This window comes from Marmota flaviventris, chromosome 8 (assembly GCF_047511675.1).
Source record: "Marmota flaviventris isolate mMarFla1 chromosome 8, mMarFla1.hap1, whole genome shotgun sequence".
Taxonomy (NCBI): Eukaryota; Metazoa; Chordata; class Mammalia; order Rodentia; family Sciuridae; genus Marmota; species Marmota flaviventris.
The window spans coordinates 122,338,903-122,362,495 of record NC_092505.1 but is presented as its reverse complement, the minus strand read 5'-3'; the positions used below and the strand labels follow the sequence as shown (position 1 = coordinate 122,362,495).

At 45.7% G+C, this 23,593-nt stretch overlaps 1 protein-coding gene and 1 non-coding gene across 3 annotated transcripts in view; one reads left to right on the top strand and one right to left on the bottom strand.

The window, feature by feature from the left end:
- The window catches only part of Clstn2 (calsyntenin 2), a 561,925-nt gene that overhangs the window by 415,090 nt on the left and 123,242 nt on the right, over window positions 1-23,593 (top strand). For both annotated transcript variants that reach the window (XM_071615603.1, XM_027933766.2), the window contains exons 3-4: window positions 18,936-19,131; window positions 19,834-20,042. In XM_071615603.1, the coding sequence (XP_071471704.1) occupies window positions 18,936-19,131; window positions 19,834-20,042 (405 nt within the window). The remainder of the gene's footprint in view (window positions 1-18,935; window positions 19,132-19,833; window positions 20,043-23,593) is intronic.
- On the bottom strand, window positions 786-853 carry Trnaa-cgc (transfer RNA alanine (anticodon CGC)). The gene has a single exon. It is a non-coding gene; the product is annotated as a tRNA-Ala (tRNA).

The following is a 23,593-nucleotide window of genomic DNA, read 5'->3' as shown; positions in this document are numbered from 1 at the left end:
GCTGCTGCCACTCCTTGGCTTGGCAAGGTGTCACTTCATTACTTCTGTCAATCATCTCTCTTGTCACCTGTGTGACTTCCCATCCTCTTCCTTCTGTGCCTGTCTCTCTGTGCCCAAATTCCCCCTTTTTATAAGAACACAGGCCACCCTGGGTTAGAACCCACCCTGAATGATCTCAATTTGACCTCTAGAAAGACCCTGTTAATGAATAAGCTCACATTTTGAAGCTGGGAGTTCCACGTGTCTATGGTTGATTGTATCCCTGAAGTAGGATTACCTACTTGTTCAACTTTCAACCGTCACCAAAGCTGACCCCATCATTGTGTAGCCTTGGACACCACATAACTTCTCTGCACCTCAGCCAGCCACCTTCTAATATGCTAAGTGCCAGGAAGCAAGATGTCTTCAAAGAACACCTTGTGGGCAGACGAGAGCGCCTTGAATTGAAAGTGTGATATGACCAGATCCACTGCAGTTCTTTTCATGCCATCAGATCCCCTCATGGCGTTCAGATCCCCCCATCTTTTCCTCAAGAGGGGTTTCATACTCTCCTGCCTCAGGGCCTGTGCACTTCCTATTTTTTCCTACCAGGAATGCACTATCGACCCTTCCAACTTCCCAACTTGAATAAAGAATTTCTTCTCATTCTTTACTTATCCTCTATCTCCTCCCCTAACACAATTTAAAATCTTGTACCTATTCCAAGTCATGGCCCAGAATATAGGAACCATTTCACTTTCAGAATATTTCTCTCTCTCTCTCTCTCTCTCTCTCTCTCTTTTCAATTGTGATGCTGGGGATTGAACCCAGGGCCTTGTGCATGCGAGGCAAGCACTCTACCAACTGAGCTATAGCCCCAGCCCTTCACTTTCATTCTCGATGGGCTACTCCATTCCTCTCTCAGATTCTGCACCGAGCAGGTGCTGGGGCCATATCATGGATGTGTAATGGATGGAAGTAGGACCTATTTCCCCGGATGTGTTGGCCCATGATCCTGAGGGAAGCTGATCATGCCGGGAAAATGAAGAGTTCATAGCCTTTGCTTTCAATGGAGTGGCTGAGACCCATGTGACTTGTAGGGAAGTCAGCTCACGTCCATCGAAGTTGAAGTCCAAGATCAGGGTGCCAGCCGGGTCAGGTTCTGGTGAGGGCTCTTTTCCTGCAATGCAGGCTGCTGATTTCTTGCTATGTCCTCACTTGAGGAAGGAGCAATCAAGCTTCCTCTGGCCTCTTCCATGAGGACATTAGTCCCTCAATAAGGGCCCTACCCTTAGTGGGGGCCTAGTCACTTCCCAATGTCCCCTCCTAATCCACCACAGTGGGGATTCAGTTTGTGCATAAGCATTGGGGGGCACCTATATTCAGGCCCTAGCAATCACCCTGGAATAACTTCTTTCCAAGAAGTGAGGTCACACAAAGAGGAAGCACCAGAGCTGATCTTCTTTGCACAAACTCCAAGCACACACACATATGCTCTTTGGAATTCTATTCCCTCTGGATGGGAAATGAAAATATCCAACTCTAAAGCTTAGGGGATTATCTGATATGTAACAGTCAGGTGACCAGGAAATGAATTCTTCCGCTCAGGAATGCTCCGTATGTCACGTCCAGCTTCCCTTCCTCAAGAAATGTCATCTTGAGGGATAGGGTGGAATCCTCATTCTTTGCTCCTCTGCAGTGTCTTCTATATAACTGGCACTCATTAATTATTCCGAATATCTTGTGCACAAGGGTGATTGTGAGATGAACGAGTAGCAAAAGGTATAAGCAGTTGAATTCCAAGCTTGTCATGGAAGTTCTGGGCCAAATACTCTTTGCCAAGGATGAAAAACCGCTGCTGATAAATCAATACAGAAATATGTAATGCAGACTTCCCGATCAATAAAAACAGAGGAAATTCTGAGGCATTACCCAAAAGGACTGCATCGATTTCATAGTTCTGGGATATGCAGAATTTGGGATCTCACTACGGAATAGTATCATCATGTGACCTTCCCTGCTGGAGGCCAGGGAATTAAATCCTCTTGGGTCTTCTACAAATACAGAGAGAGGGGGAGGAATTCCACTTCTCTTCCCACTTCTATGCAGCTTTAAAAATGAACTGAATGCACAGATGCTTTGCACAGAAGGTTAAGCGGTAGCCTAAGAGTGTTTCCTATGCGATGAGATAGATCAGGAAGCTGTCATTTCACTTGCATGGGTCCAGGGGGGAAATGGAGCATCCTATTAGCATCGCGGGTCCATGCGAATCACAATAAGCAAATTAGAGCCGGAGCAAAGCACCTATAATACAAATATCCTTGTGCCGCGGAGGAAAATGTCAAAGCAGAGTCTGGCTCTGCTGGAAATGGGTTACATTTAGAAGACATTAGCTTCTGACACCCAGGGCTTGGGTAATTTACAGCTCTTTCAAGTTATTTACTGTAAACTTTGAAGCGGCCAACCTTTTACATTTGCATTGGCTTTCTGTTGCTAGGAAGAAAAAAAAGGTACATAGAAAGGAAATGAGAGAGTTGTTAGGAGTCCGTTAGCTGATAGGCCAGGGCCCAAGTGCTTACCCCTGTGTGGCAATAACCTGTCCATCATGGCTCTGGGCCCAGGGAGCAAGCGTGACCTGGCCATTTCATTCTTGCCCCAGCTGATTTTTTTTTTTTTTTTGGAAAACAATGGTTTTATTTTGTTCCAAAATTAGAAAAGAAGGCTGGAAGCTAGAGTCTTAATTATTGCCCCTAGCCTTTTCTGCAGGAACCTAAAATTGAGTTTCAAATCTCTCTCCTGAGTTTGACTTATTGTAGAGAGTGGTGACTGGGAATGGGAGAGCAGTGTCTGAGACTGGGGTCTCTGAAGATAATGTGGCTTTGACAAGCCGAGTGCCTGGGAATGTTCCTGTGTAGGGGTGCAGGGTGCCTAGCTTCTGTGGCCATGCCCTGCGCGAGGAGGCTCTGCAGAAGAGTCTTATCAGCCTTGACCTTGATCTTAGGCACATAGTTCCTGGGAACAGAAGAGCTCTCCTGCTCGACAACCACAATGTTTCACCAGCTTCACTACTTCCAGAGCTGCCCGCTTAACAGTAACTTTAAACAATGAACTTTCTTGAGAGCTACACAAAGCTCCTGACATTGCACCTTGCAACTGCAAGCTACAACTGCGGAAAAGCTACATGAATGTTTCTAGTTCTATAATTGTCTGAGTACAAAGAATAATGCTTGCATAGTCTTTAGCCTGATAATGAGATGTATATAAATAAAGACTAGCTCTTCAGATCTGCTTCTCCATCAGAGAGCAGTGCCCCACCTGATCCCAGCTATTTTATCTTCAAAATCTGCATTTTTGAGTCTTTTATTTTCTAATTCCCCCTAGCCAGAACCTTCTAGATTGGCCACACTGGTAATGGCCAGTTAAATCAGCATGTCTTCTGTGGGGGTTTGTGGGCTATATCGGTGACAAGGAAATGAAGAATTCTCCAGCCACCTCAACCGAGCTGTCCTGGCCTTGATGACAGGGGTCACCTGGCCCCTGAAAGAGGAAGACTCTTGTTTCCCACTCACCTGGGTGAGGATGGAAGCCGGAGTCACACCTGACAGGCAGCAGACCTCAGAACTTTTGTTTGAAAGTATGAAACTGTCCCCTGAGAGGCTGACTTATTAGCTCCAGGAATTGATGGAACAGTAAAAGAGTCCATATACTTCTGTAATATCGATCGGGCTGCCATTTCTCTTTCTTCTGCAGCTCAAAATATGGATTTTTCCTGACACTTGCCTTAACTTGAATTAAACATGTAAAATATGTCTCTGCCCCTTTGGGGTTCCCCGGCCTGAACATCTGGGAACCTTAGTACACAGCATGTGGCGTATGGGTGAGACTTATCAACTTGTAGAAATAGGAAACCTCAAGTACCCACAGCTGTTCATTGATGTCGGGGACTCTGCTGGAGGAAGAGACAGCTGATGCAGAGTGTGAGCCACAGAGCCAGAGAAACAAGAGGCCAACGCTGGAGGGGCAGTGGGCACGTCTTCCACTGCCCTGTGCCTCGTTTGAGCCATCTGTCTCTGGGGACAAGCCCCCGCAGTGGGATTGGTAGTGGATGGAGATCATGGAGTGTGCTCAGAGACTGGCCGTGAACTTGGAGAGGACTCAGCCTTGTGACCAGCGGTGCCACTGAGGTGAAAGAAGCCAGCCAACAACCTGAACTCAGGGATGGCATCACACATGAGAGGGACCCTGGGACCTGGGAACCCCCAGAGATGGCTCACTACACAAGGCCATCTAAGCCGGGGAGGAGACAGACCTTGAGATGGGGCTGGGTACAGGGTTGGTGCTTGACCAGTGGCAGCGGGAAAGGAAGCAGGATCTTCTAGACTCAGTGGGAACCCGCTCTGTGGCTCCTCCTGAGTGAGGTCAAAACCAGAAGAACTCGAGACTCAGCCTCCACTGGACGGTGTCACCCTGAGGTCGGCAGCTGCTACTGTGCACTTTCCTGAGCCAGCTTTTTACAAAGAGCTCTATTGCTTTGTCTTGCTCATTTTTAACTTCTGCATACCCAGTGGTAGAATCCACTATGATTCCCACCCGGTGGACGAAGGAGAGGCTGCAGAAGTGAATGCACTTCCTCTGGCCCAGGTCACACAGTAAATTTGGAGCTGGTCCCTCAAGCCAAGTCACTCTGGTTCCGAAGACTCTGGTCCTAACCATTGTGAAGCACTCCCTCCGACTTCATGAAGACTTAGTTTCTTTGACACCCAATGAACATACCCTGAGCATCTGTGTGAAGTCAGGCCTAAAGTGAGGTGGGACGATCAGGGAGATCAGAAGTGCAGTCTTGCCTCAGAGAACTCTCAGGAGGATAAAAACATCCGTGAACACAATTGGCAATGTAGGAAGAAATGCCCAGGAAGGACAAGAGGCATGGGGTATGGTGGAGCATTTCAGCTGGAGGTAAGGAGGTGGCCCCATTTCAGGTGAAGAAGCCAGGGCAGGCCCCTTAGTGTGGGTCATGCTTAAACTGGGTTTTGAAGTTTGTGTAGGAGTTCTCCTGGTAGATATAAAGGTGAATTCTCTGCTAACGGAGCAAGAGCTGGTGGGATGACTCATTTGTTTTGGAAACAAAGTCAACAGATGATGCTTACTACCTGAGTAGCTTACAAAGCTTTGTTTCTACAGATTTTTTTTTTTTTTTTTGCAGGGAGCGGGTACCAGGGATTGAATTCAGGGGCACTTAACCACGGTGCCACATCCCCAGCCCTATTTTTTGTACTTTATTTAGAGACAGGGTCTCACTGAGTTGCTTAGCACCTCACTTTTGCTGATGCTGGATTTGAACTTGAGATCCTCCTGCCTCATCCTCCCGAGCTGCTGGGATTACAGGCATGGGCCACTGTGCCCAGCTGTTCTCAAAGACTCTCACCTGCAGATAAGCTACCAAAGCCTGCTTCTCATGCTGGTTTTTGTTTTTTTCTTAACATGCAACTAAAAAATCTTGCTCACTTCTTTCCAGCTAGCTTCCTGATGGTTAGCCTTCAATCAGCAATTCCAGGACAGAGCTTTTCTCAGCCTGAAGTGACCTTCATCAAGCAGGTTCAGAGTTACCAGATCAGCCTGACCCATTTTCTTAGAGTGTTAATTCCACTCCAAGATGCAAAAGAAGTTTCATGCTGAAAACTATTTAGTCACGTTGATAGAGTAAATTGCAAAATTTGCACAGCTCACCAAGTAAGAGCTTCACTCGCTGAGAAGCGTCGCAGTTGATGTGGGTCACATTTGAGCATCTTCGTTTCTTCTCCATCATTGGGAGACAATGCAATGGCTGAGTGAGCCTAAGACTCAGCTTTCCTGTTTGTGGCCAGCCAAACACTTAATGCACAGCCTTCCTTGGGAGGGACCTGGGTCCCCCCTCTCCACTGTGCAATCCGGCCGGCTCCGGCTCTTGGCCCCTCACGCACCTCCTGCAATGGCTGAAATCAAACAGTAGTTAATGTCTTGCTTGAAATTAAAGTAATGGGAGACATGGCCGTCAGAAACCCACAAGGGGACGACGCATCAAGTCATAAAACCGTAATACTGTGAAATCGCGGCAGCAAGAAATCACTGGTGTTGTGAAGGCAGAAAACAAATATCCGCTGGGTTTTTAATTAACTGCCTCTAAATAATGAAAATGAGCAAATTAGGTTACTTTTAGGAGCAAAATGCCATTGTAATTTGAATATTTCTATTGATGGGGAAAACGGTGCCTTTGATGGAGAGGTGTGAATCAGGGGCTGCTCTCTGGCCCCTCCTGGGAACCTTGCCCTGTTTAGCCTGCATCTGTTCAGACCCTGGGGAACAAGCATCTGAGGTTATTTTTGCCTCTGGGCTTATGGGAAGGAAGCGGAAAGGAAAAACGAGACACAGAGGCTTCTGACAGCCTCAATGCTCCTGTAGTAATTATTATTCTACTGCTGAAAAGACACTTGTGGTTAAGAAGTAGACTCTCAAGTCAGGGCGATCTGAATTCAAATTGTGGTTTATGATTACTCCATGACATTGGGCAAGTTTCTTAACCTCTCTGTGCTTTGCCTCTTTATCTGGATGATGGAAGAAAGCTTGGTACTCATACAAAGGGTTGCTTTAAAGTCATTGGCACAGTTCCTGGCCCCTAAAAAGTGTCCGAGAACTATTAAATGGAGGGAACAGGCATCCTGCCCTGTTCCTGAGCTTAAGAAGGAAAGATTTAATATTTCACTGTTAGGATGATGCAAACTATAGGCTTTTCTTGTATGTCTTTGATCAGTTTGAACAAGCCCCCTTCTACTGCTAGTTTATTAGAAGATTTCATTATGTACGGCTGTTGAATTTTGCCAAATTCTTTTTTGCATCTATTCAACTCATTTTTATTTTTCTCCTGTAGCCTGTTAATATGGTGGATTATATTGAGTGAATCTTGCATTCTTGGCATAAATTCTACTAAGCCATGATCCTTTTTATAGAATTGGATTAAATCTGCTAAGATACATTGTTGAGGATGCTTGCACCTATGTTCACAGACAGAGGTCTCTGTCTTTGCTTATAATGTCCAAATCCATTTTGCTATGAGGGTAATGCTGGCCTCTTAGGAAAAAAAAAATTTTTTTTTTTTTGGTACCAGAGATTAAACCCAGGAGCCCTTAACCACTGAGCCACATCCTCAGCCCTTTTTAAAATTATTTTTATTTAGAGGCAGGGTCTCACTGAGTTACTTAGGGCCTCACTAAGTTTCTGAGGCTGGCTTTGAACTTGTGATCCTCCTTCCTCAGCCTCCTGAGTCACTGGGATTACAGGTGTGCACCACCATACTCAGCCTAGAAAGAATTTTTTTTTTTTTTAGAGAGAGAGAGAGAGAAGTTTTAATATTTATTTTTTTAGTTTTCCGTGGACACAACATCTTTATTTTATTTTTATATGGTGCTGCGGATCGAACCCAGCACCCCGCACATGCCAGGCGAGCACGTTACCACTTGAGCCACATCCCCAGCCCGAGAAAGAATTTTTAAAAAGCATTCCTTTCTCCTGTATTTTCTAAAAACAAATCCCTTGTAATTGGTGTCTTTCCCGTTTGGTCATATGATAGAATTCATTAATGAACCATATAGGCCTGTGGTGCAAAGCCGTGTGTCTGTGTATGCTACCAGCCTTTCAAGTGTTATATAATATTTAAATTCTTTTATATGATTTAAATACAAAAATAGGGTGTTTCAAAAAATCTACTTATCTTGGGCCTACTTTGCTCTTTTTCTAGCTTCTTGATTTTAGATTGTTCATTCTTCATAACCTGCTTATAAAGCTATATGTTTCTCTCTAAGCACAGAGTTCAAAGCATCCAACAAATTTCGATGGGTGGTATCTGTGTTATCTTCAATTCCAATTATTTTCTAATTTCCCTTTTGATTTTTCTTCCATCCGTGTATTGATGTGTATCATTTAATTTCTAACTATCTGCGGTTTCTCTAGGTCTCTTGTTAAATGTTGATTTCTGGTTTAACTCTCCCATGGTCAGAGAACACACTACATTTTCAGGACTTCTTTGTAGCAGGTGGTCGGTATGAAGGAGAACTGAGGTTGAGTGTGCTCTGCGGTTGAATAGGATATTCTCCACATGTCAGCCGAGTGTGGAGGAGAGTGGTGTCGAGAGTATCAGTGACTTCATGGATTTAACTTTTGTCTCTTGCTCAATTCGTTACTGAAAGAGAAGCATCACAATTCTCCTGTTATGACTGCGGGATTCTCCATTTCTCCCTTGAACTCTGCAGTTTTCTCCAAGTTGGCTTCTGTTATCTTTTTTTCTTAATAAGGGGTCTTCTTTGGGGGGTCTTCATATTGCCAAGGAAGTTGGGACTGTATCCTGGACACTTTGAACATGATGTTGAGAAGACTGGCTTGTTATATTCCTTCAAAAAGTGGGTTGGCATTTTCTTCCAACAGACCATGAACTCAACTATATTTAAGCTATAGCTTTCTCCACCCACCTTGGGCACCAGTTCCCACTCTATTCCCAGGACATTCCACCTGCCCAGCTTGTAGGGTGTAGACTGCCCCATCCCTAGTGGCCCCTTCCTCTCTGAGAGTCGCCTCTGACACTCTAGCAACCAAGACATGTGTTACCCCTCCTGAAGGTTTCCTATCAAAGTTTTGGCCCCTGCACCCCAGGGCTGCAGCCATCCTCAGGACAAAGGTTTGAACCAAAAAACTCACCCCAGCTGAGAACTTCCTACAGGATTCATCTTCTCTCCCAAATCTGCCTATTTTAAATCACTCTCCAGAGCACTTAGACATTTTGCAGGGTAGGTGGGCATTTTTCCAGGTCTCTGGTGCTATGGTGAGAGGGTGGTGTCTTAGGAGTTCACTCATCTAGATCAGAGACAGAACTCCCAAGTTCCCTCTTCTTGCCTCTAACCCCCACCGCATATCATTTAAACATGCATAGTACATATTTTGTGTGAATGTCAATCATTCTTGTTAGAAATAGTGCAACCAGAACACCAACAGAATGACTTGATATGCAATATATACTTATTTTATAAAATTATTGTTTTATCATTACAAATAAACTGAACAGCACTTAAAAGTGATTTTTGAATCTCAAAAGTTTCTTTGTTAAGAATTACCCAGTTTCAATTCTGGTGAATTCTACTGCTAGGATCCTATTGCAGAAAGATTTCTGCTTAGCTGATTGTCGAAGCCACTTCTCGGCACATACAACTCATTTCTACAAGTGACCAATATGCTATTATTTTAATATTCATTGTTATTACATTTAAAAAATATTTTCGTGTCCTATACCAATATGGTCCCAGCAATCATGAAGAGGCAATGCTAATTTGAGGCCTGACAATGCGCAGTTTGGAAAATGGAGTTAAATGTGACTTCTCCATCTGGAGCAGGTCAAATGGGCTGTCATTTTAAGAGGGAGCATTATTCTAAATATTAGCAATTATGCCAGGAAAATAAAATTCAGCAAAAAAGCAGAATAATTCTATAGCTATTTTGGAAGGCATCTTTTCTGCTTTTCATTTATTCTGGGTGGGAACATTAGCCTTGAATGATGTCCACTATTAATTGTGTAGAGCTGCTCAATCTTACAGCAACATCATTTAAACCACAGACATAATTGTGTGTTTTCTAGTAGCCACATTATACCAGTAAAAAGAAGCAGGTAAAATTGATTTTAGTAAGATATGTTATTTAACCCAAAATAGCCCAAAATGATCATGTCAACATGTTATCAAATACAAAATAAATTCTGTTCTTCATTTTAAAAGTCTTTCAAATCCATTGTGTCTTTTACACTTAGACTTCACTTTAGTCCGAGTCTCAACTTGGACTCTAAATTTTCGTCAGAAATGCTTGATCCGTATTTAGATTTCCTACTGTTTATAATTAAAAAAAATTTGATCACACATACAAACATCCTTGAAAGTTTTCCAGTAGATGAGTTGAGTATCTGTTCTTAAATATGAATTGAAAAGAATAAAAATTATGCAAAATGGAATAGCTGGTTCCTTGGTCAGCTAGGCCCAGGTCAAGGGTTGGAGAGCCACCCTAAGGGAGCGAGGACCTCGGTGGGACAGAGTGCAGGTGTCCTTTGCAGGAAGACTTCCTGGGCTGAGTCCTGGGGACACTGAGGATGAGCAACACAGACAAGGAAGTGGAGGACAAAATGTCATATTTTTATTTTAATTAGTTGGGGACAAACAAGGCCTCGAGGTCACTTCTGGCTGGTCCAAACTTGTGGTCCGATATCAGACCTGGACAGGAAGAGATTCCAAAGACTTCACTTCAGGCAAGATTCCCACCCATTCTGCTGCATCCCGAATCGAATCTTCCTCTGGTCGACTGAGGAGGCCGTGAGAGTCGGCCCTGTACCTTGAGAGGACATCAGCATGCATTCACCTCAAATGGCTTGAATTATGTGGCCCTGTGTAGGCTTCTGAAACCTAGCTGGGACTCAGTCTAGGCTTCTGGGAACCTCCGCACCTGCTAAGGTCACCCTACCCTGCCCTGCAGGAGGCAGATGCTTATGGAAATCCTGTAGGTGGAGAAATTGAACAGCAGTAAAGGGCCATTATATGAGTAGGGGACCTTTCTGCAAAGGTGTGTCGCCATTTGTCACTCTCCTAAAGGACAGGTACCAGTTAACTGGGATTCCTTCCAATAATGATCCTGGTGCGGGGCTGGCTTACCTGTCTCTCCAGAGCTGTGGGGGAACAAGAGGAGGCTCTCTACCCTAATGTGGCAGCCCCCATTCTGGCTTGACAGTGGGAAAGCTACTTATCCCCAGTTTGTAATTGGCTTCCAGAATGTAACTTTTGAGGTGCTTAGGGTTTAAAGCACTCTCTCAGCAAATATTTAAATTGTATCCATTACAAACTCAGGCTCCATCCTATTCCATATGGCTGCCTTGGTCCCTCCCTCCTCCATGCATTTCATAGCATCTGACTAGATTTGTGGGCTCCTCAGGACCAACCAGGCAGGCAGCAGAAGGCTGGGGACAGATCACCCGGGCACAGGCACAAAGGTGGACTAGAAGTGCCTATCCTGGTCTATAGCTATTTTCTGCTGTCTTTTGCATAAAACTTTTGCAGGAATTAAATTATGTGGCTCTGCACAAATGATGGAACCCAGTTCCTGCTGTAGTAAATTCTCAGTTAAAAAAAAAAATAAATCAAAATATTCTTTTCTGATTATATTGTGGTTAAAACAGGAGAAAGACAGTTGTGTTCCCATTAAGCAGATGGGAAAAATGGAGGTCTGGAGACGTTCTTTCTCAAGATTACAAAGATGGTGAGTGGAGAGTGAGACTCTGGATCCAGGTTTACCTGACTTTGGTCTCTGAGCTGCCCCACCTGCTGTATCTTGGAACAGAAGCACTGAAATGCCATCCCAGACACACAGGACTGGGTTCACGCAGGATTTCAGCAAAGTTGTTGAGGCTGAAGCTCCTTTTTTCTTGGAGCTACTGGTTTCCTCCGTGGTGGCTCCATGATACCAAGCAACTGACTCTGGAAGTATTTATAAGAAGAGATTCACTCATCATTTCTGTTCTCCCAACACCCAGCAAATACACCTATTCCAGACTTTGCAGCATGTCCTAGCCCTCCCACCTCCTTCCATCTGCAAAGACAGAGCTGACTTCTGCTTCATCGGGGTCTCCCTCACTAGCCAAGCAGGTCAGCGCATTAGAGATGGAGGCTGTTCCCACTGTAGCCCTAAGTGCCTGGCTCGGTGCAGATGACACTCAGTAAATGTGAACCTCCATGATTGCTACAAACTAACATTATGATCCAGTTGCTTCTTACTATATTCGTTATGCCCTGGGAAGGCTTGCTGAGTACATGAGTACTGTGTGCTTTTTACCTGAGTCCCTCAATTCCAGAACCACTGTCCACTTAGCAGACCAAATGACCCCTGAATACCTGCTCTTGCTCTGCTTGACCTGGTTATGATGGGCTGAGCCACAGGGACCTCCCCACACCTCTCAGAGTATATATATATATATATGTTGCTACATCATTTATTTGTTCAAAAAATATTGCCGAATGAGGAATAACGCCTTGTCTTTTGTTCAGAAACACATAACCGGGCTAGGTTAATCTTCCAGAAAGAAGGGGATTTTGATCTCAGCACAGAGCTTTGGGAGAATGACTTTTAAAAGAATGTTTTATTTGACTCAATTTTAAGTAGACAAAAAGTGATAAATGGTGACCCACCGTCCCCACCCACTTTGGCTTCTAATGGGAATGGAGGTAAGGTGACAATAAGCACAGGACCTTGTGGGCCAAAAGACAGCCTGTATTATAATTGTAATAATAAAAAGCCCAAAGACCTTTCTACTTCCCAAAGCACTTCCACATTAAATGTCTCACTATAGCTTCAGGGCACTTTCTGGATTAAACATGGTCAGTGTCCCCAGCTGTAGTGGAAAGGAACTTGGGAGTCACCCAAGGTCATAGACCTAAGAAAAGCTGAGATAGGACTCAGTGCAAGAACAATCCCCGAATCTGCCCGACACCCAGACCTCTGATCGTCACTCAAAGTGACAATACCCTTTTATTGTAGTTTTCTGCTTCTGAAAACTTTAAGTTCAATCTGAAGTGGGTGAGTTTAGTCAATTGTTTTAAGAGTAGATTTATTTTCTAATTTGATATTCTGAGCAGGATTACCTTTGGACGTGATCAGCATTTGTCCTTTCCCATTTTAGGATAATTAAAGTGACAACGGATGATTCTATATACAGCTGTACAGCCTGCCCCAAACCCTTGCTCTGCCCAGCCCTCCAAGGGGGCCATCAGTGTTGACTGTGTGCCGAGCACACACTGGGGGTAGGGGGAACGTAGAGTGTTCAGGCCCAGAGCAGATGCCTCTAAATTGATCTGGAGGGACCTCCCAGCCTGGAGGAGAAGATCCCAGAGACCCCCCTCTTTCCTCAAACCTAAGAGCATGGCCCCAGCCAGGCGTTTTCTCCAAAAGAATAACTTCAAGCTTTTGGTGCAGAGTTAAAACACCTTAGTATTGATATTATGGTCTTTTTAATTTTTGTGGACACCTCCCTCCATTAAGGGTCTTGTAGATGCCAGGTATCCACAAATTGCAACTTGAACAACTATTGTCCCGCAACCTCACAGTGACCCAGTGCTAAGTGGCATTAAAAAACAAAGAGGATCTGGCTTCAGCCTTTGAAGATAGTTCCTTACTATCCAAGTGACCTTCGATGACCCACTTCATCTTCCTAAGACTCAGTTTCCTCATCTAGAAAATGAAGAACATAATCTGTTGCTCAAGAGCATTCAAGCAGCTGGGCAAGGTGGCGCATACCTGTAATCCCAGTGGCTCCGGAGGCTGAGGCAGGAGGATCTCGAGTTCAAAGCCAGCCTCAGCAAAAGCAAGGCACTAGCAAGGCAATTCAGTGAGACCCCATCTCTAAATAAAATACAAAATAGGGTTGGGGATGTGGCTCAGTGGTCGAGAGCCCCTGAGTTCCATCCCTGGTACCCTCTCCCCACAAAAAAAGCACACAAGCATAGAAACACAATACGTTCTGAATTAAGATGTTTCCCCCAGAATCCTGGTGAAGCCAGGCTCAGCCTCTGTAGGCCACACCAGGTACAAGGTGACACACAGAGGCCCAGCAGCCTTTCTCCCCTCTCAACCCCTTGCTAGCCTGAGGCACCTGCTCCATTGTGCATGCTCCTCACAGTACCCCCAGCACACAAGCCCCCACCCAAGCAAGCTTGTTGGAGAGCAAGATTCTGATAGTGATATTTTTATCTGGAAACCGTTCGGTCTGATTTTTCTGGTTGTAAGTACACCACTTTCCCACTGAAGTTCTCTATCAATGTTGACCAATTCCAGCAATGGCTCACAAAACATCAAGACAGCCAGGTGTGAGCCTCGGACGCAGAGAACTGCAGTTTTAAATATCCCTCTTCCTAGGACTCCGTCTCAGGAACTTCCTGCCACCTTTTTTTCTCTCTCTCAATTTGTGGTGATATTTTAAACTTCCTATTAGGTGTAGTTCTAAGTAAAGACAAATTAAAAGTTTAAAGTATTAGTCTGCATTTTAGGATTTATCTTGATATTTTGCAATTCCAGTTTTCGATATAAATAGAAGCATTTAACTGGTGTGCTGAATCACCAGAATGGTAGAATTTGCATTTTGTAGTTCAGGTATGCATCCATATTTAATTCACATCCACGTAAAGGCTCAAAAAAACAGACTTCGCAGTTTTTATTTCACCTCTTGGAATGTGCACCTTCTACCACCTCTTTCTGCTTTGGCTCACGGGTGCAGGCAAAGAAAAGCAGCTCTCTGTTCTCGCCCTTCCCCTTGCTGATATCATTTTCAGCAATGATACGACAGGGTTCCCGACGATCCTGCTCTCCTAACACCGCTGCCATCTTCTCACACGCCAAACAATTGTGGTTCAAAGTGAAAGCACAGCCCATGAGGCTGCCAGCTTCCCACTCAGGCGACGAGGTCCCATGCCCACCTGTTCTGGCTCAGAGTCCTGAGTGTCATGGCCCATCCTATGCTCCTGGGGCATCCTGAGTGTTGTGTCAAAGTGGGGCAGCAGGACCCAGTGGGCACGCACACTGCCCATCTCTTCTCTTGACGTGCTCCATTGTCCCCTAAGACTTCGTTCACAAACTCAAGGTCAAAGGTAAAATTATGGTCAGGCGTGGGGGTGCACACCTGTAATCCCAGCAGCTCAGGAGGCTGAGGCAGGAGGACCATGAGTTCAAAGCCAGTCTCAGCAACCTAGTGAGACCCTAAGCAACTCAAGCAAGACCATGTCTCAAAATATTTTTTTTAAAAAAAGGGCTGGGGATGTGACTCAGTGGTTAAGCACCTCTGGGTTCAATCCCTGGTACCAAAAAATAAATAAATAAAATATAAAACTATGAAGAATTTCAAAACCAGCAACAGAGATTGAAAGCAACTCAGAACCCTTCTGAGCCCTTCTGAGTTGTGCAGCTCTCGGGTCACATGCCCATGAAGCTGGCCCTGCCCCAGGGGCTTCCACTCCTGCCACACTGGACCCTGCAGTCTCTGGGACTGCAGCAAAATGCCTTCCTGCCGGAGGTTCCTAAGCCCAGCTCCCTGGGGCCAGAGCCCCTCCCACTTCCTCTTCCAGTGGTCTCAGCCTGGCCCTCACATCCTTCAGCAACTGGGGTGTCCCTCCTGACCAGGCCAGGGCTCCTAACAGCCAACACCGCTCTCTCTCACCACACGGGTCCCGACCATCAATGTCCCTTTAGGTAGGTGGCTATTTCAGAGCCTGTTTTCCTCCCCCACTGGGCTTGCCAGAAGCTTGTGGGCCAGGGCTGGCTCTGGTTCTGTTCATCACTGCTTCACGGGTGCCTGGCACATAGTTCCTAATAAATATTGATTAAGTGTGTTAGTAGGTTTTTGTCACTGTGACAAATACCTGAGGAAAACAACTTAAGAGGAGGAAAGGTTTATCTTGGCTCAAGGTTTCAGAGGATCCAATCCATGGTCTACTGGCTCCATGGCTTTGGGCTTGAGCAGAGGCAAAACATCATGGCGGAAGGGTGTGGAGTCAGAAAGCTGTCAGCTTATGGCAGCCAGGAACCAGAGAGGGAGAGAGACAAGAGAGAGAGAGGGAGAAGGCTGGGAGGGAAAGGACCAGAGGTACTACCCTGTCAGGGCACACCTATAGTGACCTTCTGCCTCCTGCCATGCTATCACCTGTGGTTTCTACCACCTCCCATGAGTCCATTTTGGCTCTCAGTGGGTTCATCCACTGATGAGGTCAGAGCCCTGGGGATCGAGCACTTCCCCAAAGCCCACCTCTGGATGTTACTGCATTGGAGACCAAGCCTTCGACACATGACCTTTGGGGGACATTCAGGATCCAAACCTTAACATTAAGCAAAAGAATGATTTAACAACTGAAGGCTTTTGCAAAAGGCGCACAGAGTCAGAAGAAGAGGCTAAATAAACCAGGGTAACTTGAATTCTAGATTTTTTGTTCAAAAGGGATGAAATCTTATTTCAGTCTGAGCTGGGGACAGCTAAGCCACTATTGCATGGCCTTACCTACCTGTCTGTAGGTAAGGAATGCTTGGGAATATTTTAAGGTACCTGTGTCATTTGTCTTCAAGTCTCCAGGGCCTGGGACTTAGTTATCTCTCAGGAGGAAAAAAAGTTCTATCGGCGTGTACTGAGGCTAAGCTCGATGGAAATATGTGACCCTGAAGTTTATGTGCCCTTGTGTTGTATCTCCTCTGCCATCTCCTCTTTCTCCTCTCCCGCCCTGTTCCCCTTTCTCTTGTTAAGGATTGCTGAGTCTTGAGAACTACTTTGGTTGTGATCAGATGTTTTCAACAGAAAAATTACTCTCATCTATTTTTGGTTTAACTTGGCTCTTGAAAGAGAAATGGTCTGATTAGCCTTATAATCATGGTGGTGCTGGTTGGACACTCCAGAGAATGCCCTAGAACAAGTCTGGGTACACGGGTAACATTTTCACATTGGCATTGATCTTGGGATAGAATCACAAGGCAGGCATTTTAGAGGTTCATCCGTTCAACTCCAGTAAACTCAGAGCAGAAATTAAACTTGAGATCAGATGAAACCTATTATCCCGCCCTGAAGATGGCAGAACTAGACTCTTCAAAATACCCAGTGCTCCTGAGCCTGAGCCGTGGCAGCGAATGGAACCAGTGCTCTTGCAAGGACCTGGTCCATGACCTGTCTCTCTTGTCCATGATTCTACAACTGTATTTAAGAAATAGCCAGGAGGGGAGGTAGTAAAAATAGGTATTAGTAATGAAATGGAAGGTTGAAGAAATAATAATAATAAAAAAATAAAGCCTAAAGGTAAGATTGATATTGATTGAACATCTTAGAAATCTTAGAAAACATTGTTAGTAAGAGATAAGGGCACCCCTCCTGTATGTAAAAACAGGGGATTTCTTTCCTGAGCAAGGCTTAAATAGGAATGCAGAATGTTCCTAGAAACATCCCCCAGGAGTCCACTTAGAGGTTATGGGGCTGTTTGGATATTCTATGTGGTGCACATATCCAAAGCACAGCCACACCTTAGCCCTATGACCTTGGCCAAGTAACTAACCTTCCTGAGCCTCTTCCTCCTCCTTCTAATTTGCATAAGTTTGTGTAAAACACCTGCCTGGCTGGTTTGTTATGAAAGTCAAATGAGATAATGTAGATAGATGTACAAATCTCATTGGTTGAAGCAGGCAAGCAATCACGTTACCCCCTTGCCTCTGCGTCAGTGTTTATAAACAGCTGTGCCAGCCTGGACTAGGGAGAGATAAGCAGGTGCCTGGGTCACACCAGGGAAGGCCTCCTGGTGTATCCTGGGTACTTTCTGTCTCTCTCTGGTCCAGGAAGTGTAACTGGGTCAATGTCAGACCAAGGACATAGCATCTCAAGAGCAGATCCCTCTTCTCCAACACCATCTCCTGGACCATCTTACAGGTGAGCCAGATGAGACCCAGAGAAGCAATGTGATCTGACTTATGCCTACCAAGTGGTGAACCTGGAATTTGAATCCAGTTCTCTCAACTCTGGGCCTGTTTTACTCCCCAGTAGCCTCTGTCCTGCCCACATAATGCTCACATGCCCCTTTGCTCTAAGAATGGTCTCTGTTTATACATGTGTGCACATCATTTCTCTAAAAAGCCCACGAGTGCTCTCAGCTCTGGAGGAGAATGTGTCTTGAATATTCAGCATATTGCAAGGCATTAGCTACAGGGCTTGCTTGCTCGTTGGGGTTCAAGGCATAAATAACCACCAATGGAGAAAAAAGAGATATCCTCATGTCCTTTGAGTTTTAATGTAGAGAAACAGTTATGAGAAACATTAACACAGCTGAAGGGGTGAGATGCATTAATTTCACAACGTGTTTTGCTCTTTAAGAAGTTAGCTCTTTGGGCTCCATGGGGAATCTTGAACTCACATAGACGCACCCCACTGTTTGAAAAGAGGAAATAGCCATTCCAAGTGGCTCCGAGTCTCCACTGGGAAGGGTGGGTGGAAACACATAATGGAGAGGTGGGGAGGCGAGAATCTGACTGCAGCAATGTGGGGTGTTTAAACCGGGAATAAAAAGAAGAGAAGAACAACACTGCTCAGAGTTCAGTGAGCAAATGGATCAATGGATCCAGATAAAACACAGATTCTGGTTCAGGTCTGGGTGGGACTCGGGATTCTGTAATTCTGTAATTCTTTTTTTTTTTTTTTTTGGTACCTGGGATTGAACCCAGGGTGCTTTACCTCTTGAGTCACATCCCCAGCCCTTGTTATTTTTTATTTTGAGACAAGTTCTCACTAAGTTGCTTGGGACCTTGCTAAGTTGCTGAGGCTGGCCTTCAACTTGCCATCCTCCTGCCTCAGCCTCCTGAGTCACTGCTCACAGGCGTGCCTGAATTCTGTATTTCTAATAAGCTCCACACAGTGCTGCTGCTTCTGGTTCATGCACCACACTTTCAAGCACGGAGGGTGTTGTCATGGGGCCAAAGATTGAGAGAAATGGTGGTGTTTTATTCCTTTCCTCTACAGTCAGTGTGTCTTTTGACTGTGGGTGAGTTCCTTAATGCCAGACAGGACTAAAGGCAAGTGGGAAACCTTCTGGGGAAATCAGCCAACTTCCCAGCACAATGACCATTTATTATTATTATTATTATTATTATTATTATCATCATCATATAAGAGTTCACCTGTTAGATGATGTTTCCTTGCATGAAACATTTTCATTTTACTCTCCCTGAAATAAACACGTGGCTCTGGATCCCTGGAGACCAGTCATCCTGGTTGGAGAATCCTATGTGGGAGTCAATGGCATCCATGTTTTGGGTTAGTGGATCTGGTCCAGCAGAGGCTCTGTCTGCAGTCTGGCCGTTCCCAGAATGCCTACTCACCTTCTGGTCTCCTCCCACAGGGGAAATCTGTGCATTCAAGATCCATGGCCAGGAGCTGCCCTTTGAGGCCGTGGTGCTCAACAAGACATCTGGGGAGGGCCGCCTCCGAGCCAAGAGCCCCATTGACTGTGAGCTGCAGAAGGAGTACACGTTCATCATCCAGGCCTACGACTGCGGTGCCGGGCCCCGGGAGACGGCCTGGAAGAAGTCACACAAGTGAGTGGCACCACGTCCCGCCCTGTCCCTCTGGCCTCCATTCACTCGGTTCAGGGCCTGCTCCTTAGATCTGCTTATACACGTAGCACCGGGGCCCTGCCCTGCTCATCTGCTCTGCAGTCCCCCAGCCCCTGCAGGCATTTGCACAAGCTGCTTCCTGGTCCAGGGCCACTCTACCTGCTCTCCTCCATTGGAAGTTATGCCTAGGCCACCTTCAGGATGGAGCTCAGAGTCACTTCTTCCAGAAAGTGGTCCCCAAGGCAGCTCCTGCCTGCAGAACTGGTCAGGGCTTTTCTCTGGGTTTCTGCAGTGCACAGTCCTCTCCCATCCTGGGGGCTCCTCTGTTCTCTCCCTTATGGATTTTGGCTCCGAGTAAGAGAGGTCCAGTCGGTACTGCCCGGGGGAATGAAGGAATGGATGAAAGAGGCAGAGAAAGGGGAGAAGAGGAAAAGGAAGCCCTTTGGCTGCAATTGGGTAACAGAGAAGGACAAAGAACAGTGAGGAGTCTGGGGTGTTTTCATCAAGGTGAGGACAGATAGAGGGTCCCCTGGGGGAGGACAGAAGACTCAGCCGTGAATGGCCGCCTTGCTTCTGTTGCTCTGTCCACTTTGGCTTCTGCTGAGTCAGTGCCCCCAGGGAGGGACGGGAGGACGGTGTGATTCTCTCTGACCACCAGCCCTTTTTCCCAATGTGCCATCCCAGGGCCGTGGTCCATATCCAGGTGAAGGATGTCAACGAGTTTGCTCCCACCTTCAAAGAGCCAGCCTACAAGGCCATCGTGACGGAGGGCAAGATCTATGACAGCATCCTGCAGGTGGAGGCCATCGACGAGGACTGCTCCCCCCAGTACAGCCAGATCTGCAACTACGAAATTGTCACGACAGATGTGCCTTTTGCCATTGACAGAAATGGTGAGTGTCCTGGGATGACCCCTGTAGGGTCAGGAAAACAAATCCACCATCCCCACTCTGCAGGTCAGCGGGACCCTGAATATATACCTGGCACTGATGCTTCCCCTGAGGTCCTCCATGTAGGTTTTGTGACCCAGAACTCAGGCCTGCACTGAAAGAAATTAGCCTTATACAAACTGCAGTCCTTCCAAGGGGAGAATAAACCCTTGGAAACCTCAGAAACCTGCTCACTGAATAGTCTGTAGAACTCAGTGTCACATATGGACACTGAAGAGGGTCAGTTTCCTGGTAGAATTTTCCAATCATCACTCAGATGTCAGATGTGCCACCAGGTGGCCATGAGGTTCCTATTTGACAAGTTGTGACCTGATTCCCCCACCACAACCTGCTCCTTGTAAAAGAGAAACTGGGGATTTGAACCACCTCCCAAGCCAGAGATCCATTCCAGATTCCTTAAAGCTCTTGCCAGTATCTGTTTTGAGAAATTCAACCCCAATGGGAACTTCAATCCCAGACTGAACTGAACTGAAAACATTCCCATAAAGACATTTGGATATTTCTCCATAATCATTAATACGAAACTCATGGTAATGCAAACAACACAGCCAGACGCCTAATCAACTCAGCCCACTTTGGCTATGATTTTCAATACTTTGATTATAATCAAACAGGAATATTTGACAAGTGTATTATTTAATTATTGGCGTGAATGTGTGAGTGTCTGCATATTATCTCTGTTTCAAATAACACTTATGTACCACACAAAGATGCAGAAGTTGCAAGATCTGACCTTCACACACTCTGTTTGCTTACTGACTTCTAGGAATGGTGCCGGACACTTGGAATAAAGACAGAGAGGAACTCGAAACAGAGGAGAAAAACATGAAGCAGTTGTTTTATATTTTGGTGTGCGTGTGTGTGTAGGGGGGACAGGCCACAGGGAGTAGTTCTAACAAGCTCCACTAATTAAACCTTTCTTCTTAGTCTTGCACCAAGTATTTCTTCCTTTATTTCCTTATGCACTGATCTTGTGCCCTGGACTATTAGGCCTGACCACAGGGAGCTTACCATCTAGTGAAAAAAACAAAAAAAAACCCTGGAAATTGGGGGCATCAAGGCTGAAATTCATGCACAAACCCTGCCATGAACCAGAGTTGGGTAAAAAACTTAGCCATGCTTCTCTTGGTTACCAATGTCTAGAGAGGAATGCCATCAGTCACCTGCTTACAAGTCTCAACATCAAGGCCTGGGAGAAACTCACTGTCAGGCAGAACCTGCCACCTGAGAACCAGAGCAGATTCCACAGGAGATGTCAGCTGTATTACGCTTTGGGTTGCTGTGACCAAAGCCTGGTAAGAATAATTTTAGAGGAGGAAAAGTTTATTTGGCACCCACGGTTTCAGAGGTCTCGGTTCAGAGTGGGTTGATGCCATTGGTCTTGGCCAAAGGTGAGGCAGAACACCATGATAGAAGAGTGTGAGGAGGTAGGCAGCTCAGGAGGTGACATCATCAAACCTTGCATTGTCTCACTCATGGGGGACACCTAATATCTAAACCATAACGGAAGCCAAGAAGATGCCCTCATTTCTAACCTTCCTCCCCTGAGAAATCTCAGCAGAGACAATCCATGCTTCTTTGTGGGGTTGTGAGGCTTCATTAGATTATTTCAGTCGATGATGATTTGTCTTGGAAGACAAAATAATATTCAGAAGACAAAAAAAATGGTATTGAGATAGCTTCCTTACAAAAGGATAAAAGTCACAGGAGTGACAGCTGCACATCTGGACATCACCAGATGCTAATGGTCCAGGGCACAAGATCAGTGCATAAGGAATTAAAGGAGGAAATAGTTGGTGAAGGACTAAGAAGAAAGGTTTAATTAGTAGAGCTTGTTAGAACTGCTCCCTGTGGCCTGTCCCCACCACACACACACACACCAAAATATAAAACAACCACTTCGTGTTTTTCTCCTCTGGGCTTCTGTCCCCTGGGATCACTTGTGCTGTCTCTCCCTGTGAAAGCTTGGGAATCTAGGGAGTGAGAGATCGATGGTGAAGAGCAAGATCAGACAAGAGCAGGTATCTGTGATCAGTGGTCAAGCTCCACTTGGCCTCCTGCCCCTGTTCTGGAGAGCCAGAGCCCAATGAGAGATGAGATGCAAATTCTTTCATCTGAGGGTAAACTGCCCCAGTCCTGAAGATAATTACTCACCTTGATGAGCCATTTTGCTAACATATGCCAATTTATTTCCCTGGCTGTCTCATTAAAAGTGAGTAATGGGCCTTTGCCAGGCCTCTGCCTCCAACTTTGGTTTACCGCATAAGATAAAGGGGAGAGGGTGGGCACTCCCGGGGAGCATGGGCCCCCGACATTGAGGTTTACAAAAGCAGCTTTCCAAGTAATGAAGGTAGGACCTCGGGGCAGACACAGAAGCAGCATGCCTTCTAATGAGCTTCCCAGTTGGCCTTTCTCCGTCTCTTCCTTGGATGACCTTTCTCGGCTCCTTGAAGAAGTTCTTTGCTTCCATGCATATCAGGGAAAGTGCTGTTGAATTTCGGGTCTTCTCATTGAGTCCTAGACTTTCCACACCCTTTACCCCCTGGCTTCAGGTGGATGAATGCTGATCCCTTCAACCTGCCAGGCTCTTAGCTTTAGTGGAAAACAAGGGAGGCAGGGCAGCAAGAAAGACAGAAGATCCTATGTGGAGTCAGCCTGACCTGTCCATAACTGGAGACTCAGCCCCTTCCAACTAGAGGCCCTCAGCCTCCCTCCCTTTGAATTCCTCCCCTGAGAAATCTCAGCAGAGACAATCCCTGCCTCTTTGTGGGGGTTGTGAGGCTTCAAATAGAGGCAGTCGATGGGGATAATGTTTGCAGGGTCCTTGCTATAAATTGAGTGCTCAATCATGGCGCCATGATTATTATATATCTTCCTGCATGATTGGGATATGAGATTTATTCATTCCCCATGGATTTCTGGACCGAGATTACAAACATGTAACTGAGTTGAGATATTGTCACAGTCTTGAAAGATTCTGGATTCATTTCAGATGGCATACAGGTCCCCATTGGTTGGCACTTGGCCAGTCTCTCTGAGATAGGCAGAGCCTGGATCCCTATTTCCATTGGACAAATGGAAAACCTGAGTCCTAGAGTGTGAAGAACTCTAGCTAATACCTCTTCACACTGGTAGCAGGGTTGGGGCTGGAACCCAAGTCCCCTGAGTGTTTGTCCCCAGGCCTTCTCACAAAATTACTGACCCTCAGTGATAATGCACAGTACTGTGTGGTGGTAGTGGTGTTTAAGTTCATAAGCACAAAGTGTGGAATGAGGTCAGCAAGATGGCAGACTAGGATACCCCAGCTTCATTCCCTCCACAAAGAATGAGTGGGACAACTATCCGTAAATAACAATAGTTCTCAGGAGTCCAATGAAGAAGTAAAGCAACACACTAGGAAAAAAATGAGAATAACTACACTCCCCAAAATGGATAGGCACAACAGTTTTATTTTACCTGTATCATCCCATCCCCCAGGCCATTAAGCTAAAGCG